At 39.9% G+C, this 21,573-nt stretch overlaps 1 protein-coding gene across 1 annotated transcript; it reads left to right on the top strand.

Moving 5' to 3' along the window:
• The first annotated feature begins 69 nt into the window (after positions 1-69).
• Positions 70-21,308, top strand: dtx4a (deltex 4, E3 ubiquitin ligase a). Its single transcript, XM_065275465.1, has 9 exons — positions 70-396; positions 858-1,075; positions 2,214-3,192; positions 17,812-17,873; positions 17,963-18,124; positions 18,217-18,278; positions 18,379-18,699; positions 18,853-18,942; positions 19,472-21,308. The coding sequence occupies exons 2-9, from the start codon at positions 865-867 to the stop codon at positions 19,697-19,699; spliced, it is 2,115 nt and encodes a 704-aa protein (XP_065131537.1). The 5' UTR covers positions 70-396; positions 858-864; the 3' UTR covers positions 19,700-21,308.
• The last annotated feature ends 265 nt before the right edge of the window (positions 21,309-21,573 follow it).

Below are 21,573 nucleotides of genomic sequence, written 5' to 3'. Positions count from 1 at the left end.
GACAGTTATGCATCAGTGGGCGTTTAGGCGCTATCCCATTGGCCAGTTTAGCATAAGTGGGCGTATCCTTTAGCGGGCGCACGCAAACAATCGAAGAATCTTGCTAGAATGTTACATTCTTAAGTAGAATAAGAAAAACATTTAAATGTCGTTGTATAGCACGAAGCGAATCGAGCGCTGTCGTATAGGTGTTCATTATCAGCGGTCTGCCTCGACTGTGCATTAAAGCGAAATAATGCAATAATTCTATTTGCATTATCCACTGAGAAAAAAATCTGGGACCATTGTTATATTGCACGGATACTTGTGCTCAAGTTAAGATGGATTCGCCCAAGGAATTACCTCTGTCTTCAATGGTTTAAATGCAAACGAGTAAACACGAACGGTCTCTTTCTGGTGAGTGCTTGCATGACTTTTTTTCCATCGCATTTTGGAGAAAATGGGCCTTTTGCTTCGTAGCGCGTTTGCATATCGCACTTTAAACGTCAATACTGTGTTATAATGAAGACATAAACGTACAATTCAACCACCATTACAAACTGAACCGCTACCATTTTATTTATAAAGTGGGTTAACGTTCAGTCGGGCTATGACGATGGCATTAAAGATACGTCTTGCCGATTTCTGTATATTGTACAATTGGTATTTTTAAGGAAATGATGGTAGTAAATGCGTTAGTAAAACGTCTTGTATGTAATGCAACATGCTATGTGACATATTCATTTCGTGGTCAAACAAATCGTTTCTCATGAACGCGCACCTGTTCTGTGCATGGGAATTATAGTCGCTGCAATATAACGGAGTTAAGACACCATTAAATGACACAATTGTGGACGTGATTTTTCCCCCTCGCACAGGTATGAGATGTTGCTAGCCTCGGCCGTGGTCGTCTGGGAATGGCTGAACGAGCACGGGCGCTGGCGACCCTACAGCCCGGCTGTGTCTCATCACATCGAGGCGGTGATCCGCAGCGACCCTCGCGGCGCCGGGAGCGTGGTGCTGGGCCAGGTCGACTCCCGTCTATCGCCGTACATCATTGACCTGCAGTCTATGCATCAGTTTCGACAAGATACCGGTGAGACGATTTCTTAGGCGACATTATCTTCAACGATTTTATGATGCTGCTTTTTTCTATCCATTACGTGCTACATTTCCTTTCTCGGTTAAAATCAGACAATCCTATGATTTCAATAAAAACAGATGCGTTTGAAAGCCCACCTTGGTAGTATGAAAATGGCAGGGCCCAAACCCTTAGCAGCAACAGTATTTATTTATTTATTTGCTAATTCACATTTTAACATCACATCTCAAGACAGTTTCAAGCTTCAGGTTTGTAATTCAGTTTTGTTTATGTCTCATGCAATGTGGATTGAAGTTCAAGTAGTTCAGCCATGATCTCACTATAATGGAGAAATGGTCCTGTCAATATACATGGGTGCTTTATTGGTGAGAAGGAAGGAATACATTAAACCCATAAAAAGGAGGTTACGTGAAGACTAAACAAAGGGTGGGATTGTTGGCTGTCAGAATTTTGGGAGACTGTGTCGCCCACGCCGACAAAAACCATTGTGCAAGGCTGACTACACTTCATGGGAAGATTGAGGAGTGGAGAGAATTGGGGTCGATGAAGGGTAGCGACATCGCTCCCAAAAAAAAGGAGGGAGGAGGTTATAGAGAAATGAAGCGAGGTCATTAGTGAGCAAGAAGGGGGCTGGATAGATAAATGCCTATGGGCTACAGCTAATGCACGTATGCATTGAGTGGTTGGTCCGTGGAATTGGTTTATTTTCTTTAATTAATTGTTATGGAAGAACTCCGTTTTCCCACAGGTGTCTCAATAAACCATAGAAGTTATTGTCGTAGTTTTCGCTCAGACACATTTAAATGCCCGTGTTTGACAACAACTGTTTTTGCATTTGGGTTTAAGAGAAAAAGATATAGGGGCGGTTTCCTGGACCAGAAACTTCTTATATTTCCTAATTAAAATAAGGCCTAGTCCTGGTTTAAGCTAATCCCTGTCCGGGAAACCGCCCCATAGTATGCTATTTATAACACCTTTAAATCCCTTTTTAAAGTAAACACTATTTGCAGTGTTAAAGAATTTTTATTTGGTTTGGCACACGTTTTGTTTTCAATGTGAAAAGCATCAACACGTAAAAGTAATTTCATAGGATCTTTAAATTATGCAATGTTTTCTCTGCTCTTCTGTACAGGTACACTTCGGCCCGTGCGGCGAAGTTTCTATGACCCACGGTCGGCACCAGGGCAGGGTTGGGTTTGGGAGTGGGAGAATGACTCGGGCTCGTGGACACCCTATGACACAGAGGTTAGCATTGCCATCCAGGCTGCTCGGGATCGGCAACAGCCCTGGCTGGACTTGACACCGCTGGGCTTCTGCTACCTCATAGACCTGCAGAGTATGACACAGATAAATGGACAGACGCAGCGGCGCAGACGAATCCAGAGGCGGTCAGACCTGGCCTATCCGCTTGTGTCTGGCCCTTTGCCTAAACCTCACGCTTGGTCATCTGCTGGGAGTGGTGGACTCCTGGGGGTGGGGGTGTCTGGAGTAAGCGGAGGAAATGGTAGCGCCTATCCCAGTGGAGCTCTCCCAGCATCTGCTATCACTTCACTAGGTCAACCATGTTCCTGCCAACAGTGTATGCTAGTCCTGGGTGTCAAGACCCCTAGCATGGCACAAACTCTGGGACGTAAACCGCCACCCGTACCCAAGCCACCAAGCCCTAAAGCCCCCACAAGGGGACATTCGTACTCCCTTACCCTGCCTCACCCTCCTTCCCTTTCCCGAGTACTTTCCCCACATAGAAACTCCACGTCGGGTGCCAGCGGAGGCTTCGGACACTCCCTTTCTCTCCTGGGCTCTGCCACTGCTGCCCTGTCAATATCCTCCAACCGTCCTCCTCCACCTGCTGTACCGCCACCCCCACCTCCATCTACCGTACCCCACACTACTTCCTCCGCCAACCCTACTTTGCCTACACCCTCCAATGTCCTTATATCTACAGTGACCACCTGTGCTCCCACACCCTCCGCTCGCGTTTTGGGTCCTGTTTCAACAGCATCAGCAGCTTGTGCTGCCCCGGTGCCACCTCGCAGCAGTCTTGCTGGCCTTAGCCGCCCCGCCCTGCAAAGGATTGCCATGGCACAGTCACGGGCACTTATTGCATCAGGGTGAGTTTCTACTACTATCTAAACATAAGTTTGTCTGTTTCACACATTAGTGTCTAGATGATAATCAGCATGCTGCATTCAGTTTTGCAACATTTGCACGAAAGTGCGAATACACGTTTTATTTCGAGTTTTGCAGCAACCCTACCCCGATCTTAATATCTCACAAAGGGCTTCACAGGATGAGGTTTACCATCTAGCTATCATTGTGTATCGTCAACATATTCCCGTAATTAATAGCAGAGAATCAAGTTGGTTGCTGGTATGAGTTATCTAAGATTTAATTAGCATGCTTAAATATCATGCATGTTAAAAAACCTGACTGCTTGCTCAGTCCAAATTTTGAGAATCGCTTTCAGTGGATGTGAATTCTGAGATATTTCAGTTTGCTTTAAACCTTTACTACTTCAAATGTCAAAGCCTTGACTATTTACAGAAAGCGTGTCACTCTGGCATGTGTACACAAAGATAGTTGGCTCAGATTTATTGCTCTTTTTAGACAGGGTTGTACCTTTGGGAACAGAGTAGAACTCCAGTAACATGAATGTGACAATGGAGAGTGGAATGTTGCTTAATGTGGTTGCTTTTTGTGGTTAAAGAAGGGTATATGTTTATTTTATTAAAACTGCCATAATGTTGAACTTTTACATTTAACTTGACATGATTTAACTTTTGTATCAAAAGTATCAGAAAAGACCCATCTCAGTCCTGTTAAAGTTACTTGGGTATGTTTCAGATATCTTTGGATACAAACTTAATAGCAGCTGGAAGTAATGGCGTCATCTGCGTTTGTTGGTACATCAGTCAAAATGTTGTAATGCTGCGTTTACACCAATCGCGTTGGCGTGCGTCAGAGGTGAAATCCGCTTCTTGTGGGAGGGGCAAGTGCTATGTGGTTGTCTGTTTGCAAGATGGCTGATGTTGATTGTGCATTTATCGAGAGAGTTATCGGTTTGTATTTGGTCACCTTACTATAGGGGGAAAATAAACGGTGCGGGTCGATGAACGTCACGTGACTCAAAAGTGAAATGTGTATTTACAACTTACCAGGTTGCCCAATGTCCTCACTGACACTCTTCCAAGTGAGGTCCTTTTATTCCTGTCTCTATAGAAATAAGAACTTGTGTCGTATAGCTCCGGGTGACTGCTCACGGAGAATATCAAGCGTTCCTTCATGTTGAATGAGTGACTCCGGGCGGGGCTGCCGCCACAGCAACAAGCAGGCTACTGATTGGTTCAAAATTTGCAACTCTGGCGTCAGCCACAAATTCGCGTCAAATGCAAAATGCACAAAAAGCACCATTCCCGCATAACGTGGAGGATGCTCAATTCACGCGAACTAAACACACAAATTAGGCGTAATCGCGTCTACCGCCCCGCGTTAAACGCCTCATTCGCACAGCTAGACCTCCAGACGTGCGTCAACGCGTCTTCACATTGACTTAACATTGAAATCACTCGCGCTTGAAGCTTAGATAATTACATTTTTGTGACGGACTTTTCATAGAGATCCCTTTTAGAGCGAACTTTAAAACAAACACGGACACGCAGCCACTTGCCGTAGGGCAATAATTCTGGGTTTAAAAAGTTGCGGAAGGTAATAGCGGTATTGCGGAAAGCCGGAAATACTCGTCATTGGCAGGGAAGCGTTTTTTCTTGATTGACGAGATAACTCGTCAATGGCGGCGAAAGAGTTGAAGAGAGAGTTCGCTCTAGAATGAAATTTTGATGGAATTTCAACTGAACAGCAACACAGCGCCCACGTTGAAGGCTCAGAAAGGCAGTAAGGACATTGTTAAAATAGTCGATGTTTCGATGGTTCAATCGTCATTACACAAAGTAACAAGAACACAAGAAAAGAATGACTTTATTCAATGTGTGGCACTACACAAAAAAGTATTCTTGTTGCCTCATGAAATGAATATTGAACCACTGCAGGCAAATTACTATTTTAACAATATCTACTGCCTTTTTGTGCCTTGAACGTGGGAGTTTCATTGCTTGTTAATTGACCCTTTGCTAAGCCCCGCGTTCCTTAGTTACTGTTGCTACGCCTGACAAGCTTTCGCGTCTGGCAAGTCTGTTATAGTATGTTTGCACTGTTGTCAGACATTTCCCAGTACATAATTACTAATTTAGGTGAAATATCCAAAAGAGCAAGACAAAAAGGACTGCAGTATGCATTCAAGGGATATATCCATGATGTAATATGCAACCGATTCGAAAATAATTTAATAAAATTGAAGCTAAAGCCTATAGGTCCCAGCGCAGCCCAGCGAAAAGCCACCTCATATGGTGACCATTCAAATGGGAAACACACATATTGAAGAACAGCTTTGTTCATGCACAGCAGGGTTAGTGAAACTTGTGAAAATAATCTAATAATTATAAATCAAACAGGTTATCTTTTGAAGTAAACACAAGATATTAGCCTGACCACTTTGCAATAATAACATTCTCCCACTTATAGAACTAAGTTAACCCTGGGAGAGCTGCGACCGGATTGGGGTACTCCGCGGTAGGCTATCCATTAACAAAATGCTACAATATTTTTTAAACTATGTCAGTCCGTCTCCGTCTTGCCTTAAATCATCTTATTTTATGTAATGTCATGTTATTTTATGTTCAAATATATGCTTTATTTTTACGCAATGATGTGCTAAATTAGCTAGCTTACATAAGCGTGCTCTTACATTGGAGCAAACGTAGGTGTTTTTGTTAATCCTGTCGATATTTATTTGTGAATGAGACCTTACACACTGCTTGATCCAAGTCCAGCACCCAGCAAATTCCACCACCCCGTTCAAACTTTTGAGATACCGGGTATCAGATTTACCCCATCCATACGCACAATGCTTCAGCATGTTTCCCTCGTTTGAAAGCTTGTCAGACCTCCTGCACCGAGTTACGGTTGCTAAACCACGATTGGCCTGTGCAGATTTGGGCGTGGCTTAGCGAAGGGTCAATTGGGGAATCAGAAACCCTTTGGATTTCATAAAAAATACCTTAATTTGTGTTCCGAAGATAAACAGAGGTCTTTATCCCGGAGTATAGTAGTTTTTTAATGTGTATGCACACTTTCGAACGCATAGTCTTGCAGAGTTTCGTTTATTTGACTCGTACGTGAACACAAGACGCTTGGCGCATTTGCGCATTGTGACAAAAATCAATTATTCTCCTTGGCTACATACTACGTTCTCCTATACGTGCATGTGTGACCTATGCGTACAATGTAAGCAGGGTTTCGAAAATCGCCACGTACACACTGATGATGATGATGAAAATTGCGTCATGCGTACGCATAAAAAATGGACAATACTTTAGCCTTTTGGGGTGTGGAATGACATAACTTTGCATGATGCAATAAGATTCTCACGACAAGCAATTTGACTGCTTTCACCAGACATGACATGATGCATCTGCAAGTATGCGGCAAAATCAATGATAAACAACCAATCAAATGAGTGTCTGTGCGGAGTTCTCTGTAAGTACTTCACTAGCAGCAAAAGTACATAATCATGATTAAAAATATTGAGTTACTAAAAGATCTTCTAAAAATGAAAATATACTTGTTTGTTCACATTACGTTGACGGTTTAAATGTTCTTGTTTCTATTTATTTGTTTCCAAGATCTGAGGTGAATGAGGTGTTGTTTAAACCAGTGGTTTTCAAACTGGGGGCCGGGGCCCCCAGGGGGGCCGCAAGATGGTGCCAGGGGGGCCCCAGTTTTATGACATTTTATAAAATACATTAATTTATCATGAATTTTGTGTAATTAAACCTAAAAAAAATAGGCTACTAACCAAAAGCACTACTTTTTTGTATAATTTAATGTTTTTTTTATTAAAATGTTGAGTTTTAGAACAGTTTTTTGTAACCAATTTTCTTTGGGGGGCCGCAAAGGAATGCATCGTACACAAGGGGGGCCGCACGCTGAAAAAGTTTGGGAACCACTGGTTTAAACTACAAAGCTGGGAACCCGAAATATTCAATATATAAACTCACATTAGACATTTTAACATTAAACTGACAAAGCAACCGTGGCATATTGTATGTAATATAATGCACATCCAGTCAGTTGTTGTTATTATCATGAGAGAGAGTGGTGAATTTGGAGCAGTACTGCACTGTTTTATATCCTTCCACCACAGTAACTGTTAAATACAACAAAAAAGTTACCGATTACCCCAGTGGACATGTCTCAGTAGAGAAACCAACATAATGTTTTTCAATTCAACAACCCAGAATTGAAGGCTTTATTTTGAAGGAACAAGAGCAGATCCTGAATGCTAATGTGTTTGGGACATTCAGAGCTGAAATTATTATGCTGTTATGGCTGCATGCTGCAAAAAACTCATATGTGCCAAATCATATGTACATGTAATCTTTTTTTTAAGAAACCGGCTGTTGTGTTTTAGAAATCTCAAAACCACCTAAAACCACTAAAGTTGGTTGCCCATGTATTCTTTGAGAAGGAGAGAGCATAGTTATGAAGGAAAGGAAATTAAAGGAAGCTTTCAGATGGGAGTCCACCATGAGTGTCAACAGGTCAGTCTCGTTCATTAGAGACCCCCACTTCTGTTATGTCCTGCCTGTTCCCAGGCTCCGTTCATTCCTGGGGGCCCCTTTGGCCTCATTGTGCGACTGCTTTAGAGAGCGTGTGTGCGCGTTAGGAGAGTATCCAAGGCAACCTTTGTTGGCAGTCGGCAGCTTGGGTTTTGTATTTGCAACACAATACAGCAAAAGGGGGGATGCCAGTGGAAAGATGGGGGAGACTTGGTAGTCTGTGTGAATGAGGTTTGGGAATAGTTGCTTGACTGAGCAAGTGTTTGTTTTGAGACCGTGTGTGAGACAGAGTCTCAGTCTTGTCCCAGACATTGAAGCGTCTTTAGGTTTATGCATATAACTGAGATGAGGGGAAGAAAAAGTGATTTGAACCGGCAGACAGACACATGATTTAGACATTCTCTCGCATACTCACTGTGAGGTAAACTTTGGGTTAAACTTTTAGTTAATGTGCAGTGTTGCTGTTTGAAAAAGATCAAAGTCCACTTCAAAGGTAGATATTCTCCCTAATGGGGGCTTCTTCTGTATATTGTGACATCACAATTGTGCTCATTGAAATCATTTACACGGAAGGCATTTTTATAAAAGGGGGGCGAGGCCTTTTTCAACTGCCTTGGTAGTTTGTCGTCGTACTTATTTTTCACCCGATTCTATGGTGCGTTTTATTCAGTAGTGATAACCTCTACACTCTAAAAATGCTGGGCTATTTTCTACCCAGCGTTGGATCAAAATGGGAAGAAACACATCTGTTGGAAAATGCTGGGTTGTTTTAACCTATTATTTGGTCAAATATAAACATTTTCTGGGTTAATTTAACCCAGTGGCTAGGTTCGTCCCTTTTTGACCCAGTGTTGGGTTGAAAATAACCCAGCATTTTTTAGAGTGTATGCCCCTAAGTCAGTGGTTCTTAACTGTAGTTCTCTGCCCCCCCCCCCCTCCCGAACATTTTAGATGTCTCCATAAATAAACACCTGATTCAGTTCATCAGCTTTTTTAGTGTGAATTAAGGGTGCACTCACACTATCCAAACCGTGCCCGGGCGCGTTTGACTAGTGTGATCGCTTTGTACCGTGCCGGTTTGGTTAATTGATCCCTGGCCGTCTTGCAGAGTTGAGCTGGAGCACGGTTCAATTGCAAAACGGGCCAAAGCACGTTTCAAAAGGAGAGACGTCAATTTCGTGACCATTAACCTTCATCTGCCACCTTAAAAACCTTCTGATGTGCGCAGTAAGGTTACGCGAATGTCTGAGCTGAATACCCGACAAATCAACTAAGCAATATGATGGCATGTGAGGGCTGTGTGTCATGGCGCACCAAACTACTCCGAATAAAAAAATACACAGACTTAACAGTACGATGGGCTCCAGTGTTAAGGGAGCGATTTACTTTCCGTTTTCTGCAAAACGATCGCATCTTTTTGACCAAAGTGCGCCCGGGCTCGGATCGCTCAAGTACAGTGTGGGTGCGTGCTTCTGGGGGAGTAGGTAAACGGGGGACAATCACACTGGGGCATGGTTTGGTTGGGTTAGCCCTAATGTGAGTATGCCCTAATTAAACGTTTCAAACATTCTGACGGGAGTCTGATGAGTGGAATCAGGTGTTTCATATATGGAGACATCTAAAACATTCTGCGGGGGGCCCGAGGACTGGGGTTGAGAACCACTACCCTAAGCCAAAACTTAAAAGGAATATTCCACTTTCATAAAAAATCCCAATAATTTACTCGCCCCCATGTCATCCAAGATCTTTGTCTTTCTTTGTTTAGTCCAGAAGAAAACTGAGGAAAACATACCAGGATTGTTCTCAATTTAATAGACTTTATTGGACCCCAACAGTTCACAGTTTCAATGCAGTTTAAAATTGCAGTTTCAATGCAGCTTCAAGGGACTCTAATTGATCCTAAATGAGGTATAAGTGTCTTATCTTGCAAAATGATTGTCATTTTCAACAATAAAAATAAAAATAAATGCCTGTATACTGTACATGTACCGCCAGATTTTTAAAACGTCAATTTGATGCAATGCATATGCGTGGTGTGCGTACACTCGAGTATACCTTAAAAAAGCGACTATACTCAGGGCTGTAGTAAAAGTGCACATTAGGATTCCTAAAATTGCTCTAAATTGCCTAAAAACTATACCACTCATGACAAAAAGGAGGAAGAACTTTCAGTACAAAAGGACACCAGAGCATAGGCCACAAGCATCTCCAAAAATGGCCAACAACCTGTGACACTGTGTGATATTCGTCAGTGTTTTTTTCCTAGCAAGAGTCTGTGCGTTGCATGTGTCCACTCTCTCCACGATGACTTTAGGAGTTGGAATGTATTTACAGTTACAGTGTATTTGTGCTAATTCAACAAAAATAACAGCACAGATTAGTGATCTACAACAAAACTATCACTCACATTTCAAATAAATGAAGCACTTTGTGCTGGAGCGATTTAGTTTTGACATGTTGAGCTTGAACTTAATCCAACGCATCTGTCTCATATAATCCTGACAAGTTTCATTAACTAGTTTAGGTTTGTTTAATTAAGGTTAAAGCAAAACTCTGCAGGAAAGTCACTTTAAGGGATTGCTTTATTTGTTTGTGAGTAAAATGATCTGCTATAATCTGCTAATGCTGATGCGAGAATGATTTGTTTTTATTGTAGTTTTTTATTTATTTATTCATTTGCATTTCTTTCATCACTGTAACATTTTGTTTTGTAGTTCTAGTCAGAAGAATGATCCTTTTTAGTAGTTCTTTACTTTTACAGTCATGCTTTTGTGTTTTGGGTTTCTGGGGAGCTGTAGTGGGTGTCAGGTGAACAGAAACTTCCCAGATGGTGCCTCTCGTTGGACAGTAATTGAGCCTGATGTCACAGATTAGAAATCTCTGTAACACTTTAAACACAGGTTGTATTTGTTAACAATTAGGGAATGCATTAGCTAACATGAACTTACAATGAACAATACTTCTATAGCATTTAATAATCTTAGTTCATGTTAATTTCGGCATTAACAAAAATGAATACATGCTGAAAACTATATTGTTTATTTTTTGTTCACATTAATTAATGCATTTACTAATGTTTACTAATGCAACCTTATTGTAAAGTTTTACTGAAATCTATTCTTCTCTTTTTCAAAATTTAAAGCTCTTTTTTAACCTTCTTGATCTTTCCATCCAGACACATGTGAGCAGGGCAGTGTTAGCGTTTATTTAACTTTAATTTCAATATTTACACCTTTATGAATGATTGATATTGATCTGATTAAGCTGACACTGGAATCAGAAAACATTGCTTCACTGTAAAAAAACATTTGTTGGTTCAACAATAAAAAATATGTTAGAGTTAATCCAACTTAAAGAATTTAGTTTACATAAAAATTGGTTGTTAACTAACATTAGGTTGAATTAACTCAAAATTTTAAGACAACCACGTAACTTTTTTTTTAAACCAACCAAGTTGCAGTGTTGCAACTTTTTTGCAGTGTTGTAAAAAAGCTACACACTTTCTTTGTTCCACAATTCCAAATTTGATTGTTATTTTTAGTGTTTTACAACTACAAAATTAGATTCATAATATTAATAATAGTCATCACATATAACTATTACATTCGTCAAAATTCTGTATTGGTAAACTGAAGTGAAACGCTTAAAAACTGTGCCTTACTATTTAATTCTTGTAAACAGCACATATAGCTGATTAGCTCTCCACTTTCACCATAGCAAGACAAGTTCAAATCATGAACAGTAGCTGCGTTTAAATGTTCAATCTGAATGAAAATGCTCTATGTAAATACCTCAATCGAAAATAAAAGAGACAAACAGATTATAAATGGAATCGGTTGGACTGTGGACTTGCTCTCGCGGATGGTCTCTGCAGCCCTGCATGGAGTTAAACACGCTTTTTGGGCACACGTGAATGGGTGTTTTTGCTGCTGCTTAATACGCGCGGTACAAAACTTGTGCTCGTTGTTTATTATTTATGACCTGAAATAGATGGACAGCGATAGGAGGATTGCTTGTATACATATCTTGAAACAGTGCAAAACTATATTTGTGCAAAATGTAGGGGTGCACCGAAATTTCGGTCGCCGAAAATTTCCAAGTATGACTCGATGCAGCCTGCAGTGGACATCCAACCCCGCCCACATCCAAGTGTCACGCCAGATGCCACGGCCATGTCCAATACGTCACTGCGTGACTCCCATATATGGCAAAGCGTGGTTCCCCTTACGGAAACCGAGTAACCCGCTCATCCTATCGAAGTATGTTGAAGCAGTTTATTGCAATCTTGGAATCTAAATAAAATGTTGTATTTCGTTTTAACAATACACGTATTCTTATATTTGTAAACGGTATCCAAACTAATATGACATAAATTAAATCTAGGCCACCCTCCCCCAATTTGATAAAAACATTTTAAACGGAGCTAATTTCATTGGTTAAACAATAACGTACGCTTGCTTTACCTTATTCCTTTACCGCATGTAATGATATAAATTACCATTTAATATGATCGATTGTAACATACCCAAAACAAGTTTTAAATGTTTAATTACTTTTTAGTATTGTAAATAATGCTTAACATATTTTCATGAGTTTATTTTCATTTAATTTTCTAAACTTTTATTCCACTTCATCATAAAGTCTAAATATGTCATTTATAGGATCAATATGCAATAGCCTACACAATATACATACATATAGACTAAATAAAGAAATTAATTGTTTTGATAGATTATATAAGATCTTTATTTTCACTGTACATGTGCAATGAAATTCTGGTGGTGCAAGCTCCAGATGCCTTCATGATAAATACAAATATACCAGTTTTCATGTTTAAAACTATACATAAGTTTCCTATACTTGACTAGAAGCACTATGCATGACTGTACAATTTACAATATATTCACAACAATATTACAATATACAGTATAATCACAACGAAGTAGCCAATATAGTATAAAACACAACACAATGCAGCATAGATCATAAATGTTCATAGATGTTAACATTGTATGTTTCATTGTGCAATGAAACACAAAGTGCCGTGTGTTACAATTGTCAGTGGAGCATAGACGACAAATGTTAATAATGGAAACCTTGTGTAATGAGACCAAAAGTGACATGTGCTAGAATGTCATATTGCACTTCAGTAGAAGTTTAGTAACATGGCATTGACCTTCAGAGGTTTTATTCTTCAACAACTTGACATGAATATGTCCAGGTCACCCAGATACTTAAAGATAAATTAAAAGACACTTCTTGCTTCACTGGGCATTTTTGTATTTTTTTATTGAACAAGAATATTTCATGGCCCTTACAGGCCTTGTTCCTCATAACAGTTTGAAATAAACGTGTTCAGATCCTCCAGATATTCGGAAACAAATCCATCTGGAGAAAGGCAGGCTCCATCACCTCTCCAAGGAATATCTTGCGGTGACACTCTACCCAGGACCATGCTGGACCAGTGTTCCTTATGAACTTCCACTTTATGTTCTTTCTGTAATCCTGTAATAAATTAAAAATTAAAGGTGTATTTGTGGAGCATGCAGCTACAGAGGGAGCTGAAGATGCTGTAAGTGCTTCTGTCATAAAGCATTTGGCATTTCCTTGCGTGCTACAGTCTGGCTGCAGTTCAAACAGTAAAAATGGGCTGTGGTATGCACAGTTCAGTTCTGTTTTAGATAAAGTAACCTGTAAGAATGTATCAACAAATTTATCAACACTACAGAGTGTAAATGTTAATAACGTGCATGTGTGAAGTTCAACTAGGCATATCAAGCTGTATGTGCATAGACTACACAAATGACTCACAGTTTTTAAGTTATCAATGTTTCACATTTTAACAATTTTACAAAACAAGCTACCATTAAGTTTCATTTCACTTTGGGTTGACAGATATCTGATACGTAAAGTTAACAGCAGCAAAAGATTAAGGTAACTGTTACGTGCACCACAGTACAATCCTTGTGAATATATTGATTTAGAGATTTTATCAAGCATTAATATAGACGATTTCATCGGACGCACGTGATACACGTCTGGATCCGAACCTTACTTCCGGTTTCGTTTTTTTAATAGTCTGGCTAGTTGCTAAACTGATCTCTTAAACAAATGTCTCGTCGAAAATAACACATGTTTTGGTTTCTTATGTAATCTGTGTTGTTTTTTTGCTTGTTATATAAATAAACTTTGTTAAAGGACTTTGTTGTTATTGATTCTTAGCGGAGTTTACCGGAAGTTAGGTGCGGACCGCGACAGCCGCTTGTTTATGTTGTTACTGCTGAAACGTCTATAAATAAATTTTGGAATTACATTAGGCTTTCGAACCAAATACTTTTACTTACCGACGTGGTAAACAACTTTAGTACTTCAACTTCGGGCTTTCTCTCTTTTTCGTGCCCTTTCTCGGTTTTATAGTGGGTAGCACCAACATAAGGTACATTATCGCCACCTACTGTGTTGGAGAGAGATGTGAATGGACGTGGGCGTGGTAACTGATGTCACGCCTGGATGTGGGTGTGGTTGGATGTCCACTGCAGGCTGCAGAGAGACGCTACTCAAAATTTCGTCCGATATTGGCATTATCGGTTTTGGGACGAAATAAAAAATCCAGCCGAAAATGTCAACCGAAAATGAATGTCAACCACGCTTGGGTTTCACTCACGGTGATCAGTCGTCACCCACCCCTCCCCTCCGTGCTCAAGCAGGTTTCACTCACGGTCCAGCTGTTTTGCTGTTTTTTTGGCCTTGGTTTCCTTTTTTCGGTTTCGGCCAAGAATATTCATTTTGGTGCATCCCTAGCAATATGCGCAATTTGATTTGAAGCCTGTGTCATACTGTATAAACACACACATCAATCCGATCACGTTATTATGTAAACGCTATGATTTATGAATCGGAGTGATTTCATTCCGATTGAGGCAAAAGGTGTCCATGTAAATGTAGCTATTGACTTGAGACTTTACGTCCGAGTTTGTAGTATCTGAAGCAAACAAGCACTATCACAATATCTGTAATATCTAAAATGGGTGTGCATAGAAAATTGGTTGCTGGTCAGTGTGAAAGGGCTTTTAGACTACAACAGACAGAGCAGTTCCAGCAAATAGGATCAGTCGACAAGCACTGGCTCTTTCAAATGAGTTCAAAAGAAAAAAGGATTGTGACAAGATCAAGGTTGAGGGTCTTGTGAGTTTGTCATCGAGCAACCCATTGACTTTAAAGATTCCCTGCTTCCTGTACCCGTTTCATGTTTCCCTTCCTCTTTCTTAATGGTGCTCCTATGTTCTTTAGTAAGTGGCTACATTTGGGCTAGTTTTGTTTACACATGTAGCCATATGGTTTTGTGCTAATACCGCTGGATTAGCCAGCAGCAAACGTGACTGCAGATTTGCTGCTTGCCTCCTTTCACCCCTGCCTAACATAGTTACACATTGACCCTGCTTTTTCCACAGGAAATAAAAAATATATTTAGTTCTCTGTCATAGACAGCAATGCGATCAACTGAAGAGCAAATTGAGACTTTTGCTTAAACTCTTTCATTGTCAGATGTTTTCTATTAGAGATATATCACAGTAATAATCACATCTCCTGTAGAAGATCAATTTGTACCATCCACATTAATTGTTCACCTCTGTACTATTACTGTATTGCAATTACTGTCTCATTTGTTTAGCCTACATTTTTATTTTTTTTATCTAAGAACTTTACATTTTAAAGCCTGTGCTTGATACCTAAATAAACATAACTAAGAACTATTCAGATAAAAAGAGAAGCTTCATATGTAACAATCTTGCTTTATTTCTTTTATGGGCAATTTCAGTGCTGGAAGTACAGTGGAAGTCCTTATTTGGGCACTTCACTCAGAATACTGCACGCTTGTGTGTGCGTTGATGTTTAAAGATAAACTGAACTGAAATCAGATATGGATTTGTTGGATATGTTAACGTTAAGGGTAGGGCTTAAACGATTCATCATGCAAATGCTCGTTCTCTCAATGAATTAATTTTAATGAATTACGGTGAAATCCCGGCACATCCCAAAGCCAGGGGGCGCTCTCGTGCAGAAACTTCCTTTGGTGCCACAGAAGAAGTAGCATTACAAACGCTATTCCAGGAAATGTCTACAGCTTTTTTTAAATGCACGTTATAAACGACTCCCAATAATGATTTAGATTGATAAGGACTTCCTACTGACCAAATGCCGTAGGACACGCACAAGCTGTGCATGAAACACAATCACAGCCTTGCGATTCAGAATCGATTTCAGACAGGCATTTTTAATGGGACACACGATTAATAGTTTCAGCCCTAGTTAGGGGTGCACCGATAAATGCCGATATACACTTCTAATAGGTGACCGATAACTATTCTGAATCGCACAGCCGCTATTATTCACAGCTGCATATAGTTTGCTTTCTCTCATTATTACCTTAAAATATGGATAATAGTAAACACCTGGAATTAAACAAATGCAAATCAATAGTAATAATCATGACATTTATGTGACATGATTTATCTGCATGTATTTTTGTGTAACTGTTTTTAGGTACTACTAATATTATTGTACTGTAAGCCTTGATGACAAACTTGGGTTCCTGTTGTTGTTTCTCTGCTTATGCAGCATCTATTTATCAAATTAATTACTTCTTAAAGATGTGAAGCAACGGACGCACCTGGAAAACTATCGGCATGGATAATTTGCAGATAGCCGATTGTTCCACCAATGAACTATTGATTAATTGGTCTACCTATTATAAAATATACAGAGACAGTGGGATGATGTTTGTTTAAATTTTTTGTCAGGTTTTTGTGAGGTTCAACATCATAATAATCTTATGTTTGTTTTTGTGAGGTTATAGTCACTGGCTGTGTGTGTGTGTGCGTGTGCGCGTGCGTGCGCGTGTGTGCGCGTGTGCGCGTGTGTGTGTGTGCGTGTGCGTGTGTGTGCGTGTGTGTTTGAGTGTGTGTTTAAGCACAATCTTTCCCTATGTGCTGGTGTGATGGAACCTAATGGCGGTCTGTCAGCATATGACGTTGGGAGGTAATCCAGGTATCTGTGACGTGGATCACCTCTTTTCCTAGCTCAACAGATGGAAACTTAAGGATTAGCACTATAAGAGACACAGATGACAGAGCCAAACAAGACAGTCTCATCCAGCAAGACGACAGGACGCAGGCGTCTGAAATATTTGTGACACAAATCTATTGATTTCTTGAGGGGAAATAACAATCGATTTGAAACGCTTAACTTTGTGATTCAAAATCTAAACATTGCATTCGCCTTTTCTTTTTTTTGGAACTTGTCGAAATAGTTTTAATAACTGAGGGATGACGGTTATCAAGGTCAAAGAGTGAGTATCCTTGAACATGTTTTTAGTTGTGGTTTGTTTATAGATTTTGTCAGCGTATATTGTTCTTTTAACGTTTTTATCACCCACGCCTGAGGGAGTAAAATCTATCGTTGTCAGTTGTGAAATGTTCGATACTACAAAGACAGTTTTAATTTAATTTAAAATTGAAAAGTCTTTACTTGTTGTTACATTTGCTGGGCGTCTTTGACCGTACTTGAGTTTTAGGTCGCTCAAAAAACCACTGTTGGTTAAGGTGTTAACTGTTGAGTTATAACTGTGATGTGGGCTGCTGTGAAGTTGTTTGAGCAAGCTCACACCTGCAATCTAGATATCCCAACATATGGGTAAATGGGTAATCTGGTCATATGAGGTTTTGATAAGGTACACACTGCTGTTGTCTGCTGACTCACTGCCAGTTTGAGGTTTTGTTAGCGGCAGCGGGTTTGACAGAAGGTGTGACCTGGCTTACATACTGCAACGTGACTCTGCGTGTCATCGGGTCAGCATGGCTTGGGGAGGGATGATGATGCGCAAGCAGTAGTAGCCGTGATGACAACATGGTTATTTCCGTTTAGATCCAGATTATGATTATAGATGAGATTATTGAGGTGTGTGTTGTTGTTTTTGCATTATCTGATTGGTTACTTTCATATTAGCAGCATGTTTTGTTGGGTTGTCTTAATGTCTATGTTGTTATTTTTGTACAGAGTCCCCACCGTTCCAGTCAAGAACCTAAATGGATCCAGTCCTGTTCATCCGGCTTTGGCAGGTGAGAAACATCTTACAAATAAATTATGAACAGTGACTGATGATTAGATATAGTTACTCAATACTCAATACTCAATTGTCATTGGTTAGGTATCACTGGTATTCTTATGAGCGCCGCTGGACTCCCAGTCTGCTTGACCCGCCCACCCAAACTTGTGCTCCACCCCCCACCCGTCAGCAAGAGTGACATCAAACCTGTGCCAGGCCTTGGGCACTGTTGCCGCAAGACCACAAAGAAGCAGGCCCGCAAAGGTTAGGAGTACTCACGCTTTTATGCATTTGAACAGTTTAAAAATTATTTTTTACATCATGTTATAATTGTCTCTTTTTTTACATTCGAGCAGGTAGAACTTCAGAGGAAGTTGTAAGAAGATATCTCCAAAAGGTCCGCAACCCACCCGAAGAGGTAAATGTGTTTTTATTTAATTGATTAAATAAGTTTAAGCATAATTAGTCTAATTTAATTCATGTCCACATTTTTTTTTTTTTTATTATTATTTTCCTAGGATTGTACTATCTGTATGGAGTCTCTTTGTGGTCCCTCTGGTTATAAAGGCCCAGGTGTCGGTGGCATTTCTCGGGCAGAGTCAGTTGGCCGCCTCTCGCAGTGTGGACATCAGTACCACCTGCAGTGCCTGGTGGCCATGTATAACAACGGCAACAAAGATGGAAGTCTCCAGTGTCCTACCTGTAAGACCATCTATGGTGTTAAAACAGGAAACCAGCCACCTGGCAAGATGGAATACCATGTCATTCCTCATTCCCTGCCTGGACACCCTGATTGCAAAACCATCCGGATTATCTACAACATACCCCCTGGCATTCAGGTAAAACCTATTTACTTTCTTTACTATATATAAATATATATATTCAAACATCATATGTTTGGCTGCTGTGTAGGCTGCTGTGTTGTTATATAACTATATAACCTTATATAACTGCTTTGTTAGTTTAAACCGTCCCCCTTGTGATTGTTTCAGGGTCCTGAGCATCCAAACCCTGGAAAGCCCTTCACAGCACGTGGATTTCCAAGACACTGCTACCTTCCTGACAGTGAAAAAGGCCGCCTTGTGAGTATTTCTGCATTTGTAAACATGGTTATTTTTACTCATTTAGCAGGTGACTCACAAATGAGGAAGAATTCAACAGTTTGCTTTAAAGATGGTGCACAAAGCTATGTCAAAGTCCCTTTAAGGAAAGACATCCCACTCAGCTGCCAAGTTTGTCATTTCTTATGGGCATCCTTTTAAGTTATACAAGACCAAGTCCTATCTATTTCAATAGGTACAGATATCTTTAAAATAGCTGGTCAATGGCACAATAAAACAGCTTATTTCCAACCATAAAAATTGAAGGATCTGTCATACACAATCATCTTGTACTCGTGCACCATACATTCTAAAGTAATATTTGGTTATATTTAAATCCCAATATAGCAGTCTTAATCTTATACTGCCACCTAGTGGTGGAAACAGCGTCATGCCAGAACTGTTTTTATCAGGCTAATTTTTTTCATGCAAGTGTACTTTTCTTTTTCTCACATCCAAATTGTCTCAAATAAAAAATATATATAATTCTCTCCTTATTTTGCTCCAATAGGTGTTAAAGCTGTTGCTGGTTGCATGGGACCGCCGTCTGATCTTCTCTGTGGGCACATCCAGCACTACAGGCGAGACAGATACCGTCATATGGAACGAGGTGCATCACAAGACCGAGTTCGGCTCCAACCTGACAGGCCACGGCTATCCCGACTCCGGTCACCTCGACAACGTCCTGGAGGAACTAAGGGCGCAAGGCATCACCGAGGACGAGTGTATGAGAGACTGAAAATACAAGTCCAGCCACAAAGACTGAATGTTTCGTGTTAGTGTTGCCAAATCCGAATTCAATTCCCAGCTCTTGTTTCTCAGAGTCCTGAGAGACTTTTCAAATTTCAAACGGTGACGTTGAAGGACTCTGAAAGACGTTCATCGCTCAGATTCTTTTTATTTTAATGAAAATACTGCTCAAAAACATTGTTTAAGCATCTCATAAGTGGGACGGACAGATATGAGAACTGTAATTAATAAAAATTCTTGCACTGTGTGTGCGCTATTGTGGTGGAGCTGTTACTTTGAAGACATTTCAAGTTCCTGTGAAGACCCCCCTCCCCACAAATGCTATATTTACAGTGCAGTTTTGTTGCTAGTTCAAGTGCAGACATAGATGAGAACTGAACTGCTGGTCTGTCTGTTTAACCATTTAATGTATTGCAGTTCTGTGAAGGATACACAAAACAAAGGTACTTCTGTGCATGTAGTTGTTATTTTTTGGTGCAGAGAGGATTATGTCCTCGGTCTAATCGAGGCCAACACTTGTTGCTAACTCGAAAGCTCCAGTTGCGGTTTTAGGACGTGAATGTTTACTGCCTCATAGTGGCACTTGTTAACATATACATTCCAGTAAAACCCATGGTATTTATTTGACAACATAGTTTTCAAAATGTGTGCTGTATTTACATTAACCACTTATATTTGTACTTATTTTATCGTGTTTTCCTTTATATTGTTGAAAAGAGAAAACTGTATTGTAATTTTGGAGTGGAAGCTTCATCCAGGATTATTCATTAGATTCCGAGATATTCAACTCCAACAGTTCATCAGTATTAAAGAAGTGCAGAGACTGTCGCTTGACACACAAACAATGCACACAACTTCTTTTTATTTCCAGCTTCTTGCAGAAATAAACCAATTTCTTTGTAATTAGATTTGCTGTCAGAGACGGAATAATTAAGGCCTGTGCAGAATTGAGCCAAGCTCATCATGGGCCTCTATGGTAATGCCATATTTGTGATATCATCAGTTTAGGACAGAATAAGTGTTGGGTTTTTAATGGTTATGAAAAGAATTTTGGATCTGTCTACCCTGTGGACAAATTATCTCCTGTTGCCTTTCTGGTTGGTCTTTGGTAGGTCTATAACGGACCCGTTTACAAAGCTGTTGACGAAACGTCTGCATGTATGTACATGCAAATGTGTAAGCTTACATTTATAGTCGATGTGCTGTATGTATGTGTTTTATGTACACAATTCTTTTTTCCCCTGCATCCAGAAGCATGTTGTGGAAGTAAATTAGGTTTTTTTGTATCATTTTTATAATATACTTTTAATTGATTTAACTTTTTCTTATAAGCTATTAGTTTTTTCCACTGTGAAGTTTTTCCTCTCATTTATTGCACTTGATTGTATGATTTGATTTATTGTTCAGCCAAGTTCCTCATGATAGTTGCTATGAAAACTACGGTGAAAATGGCATCTCTGCCAGGAGGAAAACTGTGAAGACAGAGAATGGAGCTAAGAGAATTAATGTTGCTGTATAATATAAAATGTACAAAACAACTCTTGCATATTAAATAGCTGCTGGAATACTGAATAAATATTAAAGGTACTCAAAAAAGAGGACGTTTTGGTCCGACTGCAGTTTTTATTTTTTACTAACACCCACACCCAGCATGTGGTACTTTTTGAATAGCTTATCTAATCTAGAGTCACTAAATATTCAGCAGGGGGCGCTGTTTGGCTAAAATAAAGCCCCATAGCCTACAGTATGGGTACTTAGAACAACTGGGGGCCCTGAGATGGTCCACATGGTGACTATTTATAAAAAACATTAATTTATCATAAATGCTGTGTAATTAACCTTAGAAAAATAAGGCTACTAACC

Source organism: Paramisgurnus dabryanus, chromosome 2 (assembly GCF_030506205.2).
Source record: "Paramisgurnus dabryanus chromosome 2, PD_genome_1.1, whole genome shotgun sequence".
NCBI lineage: Eukaryota > Metazoa > Chordata > Actinopteri > Cypriniformes > Cobitidae > Paramisgurnus > Paramisgurnus dabryanus.
This window is presented reverse-complemented; position numbering and strand designations above follow the sequence as displayed.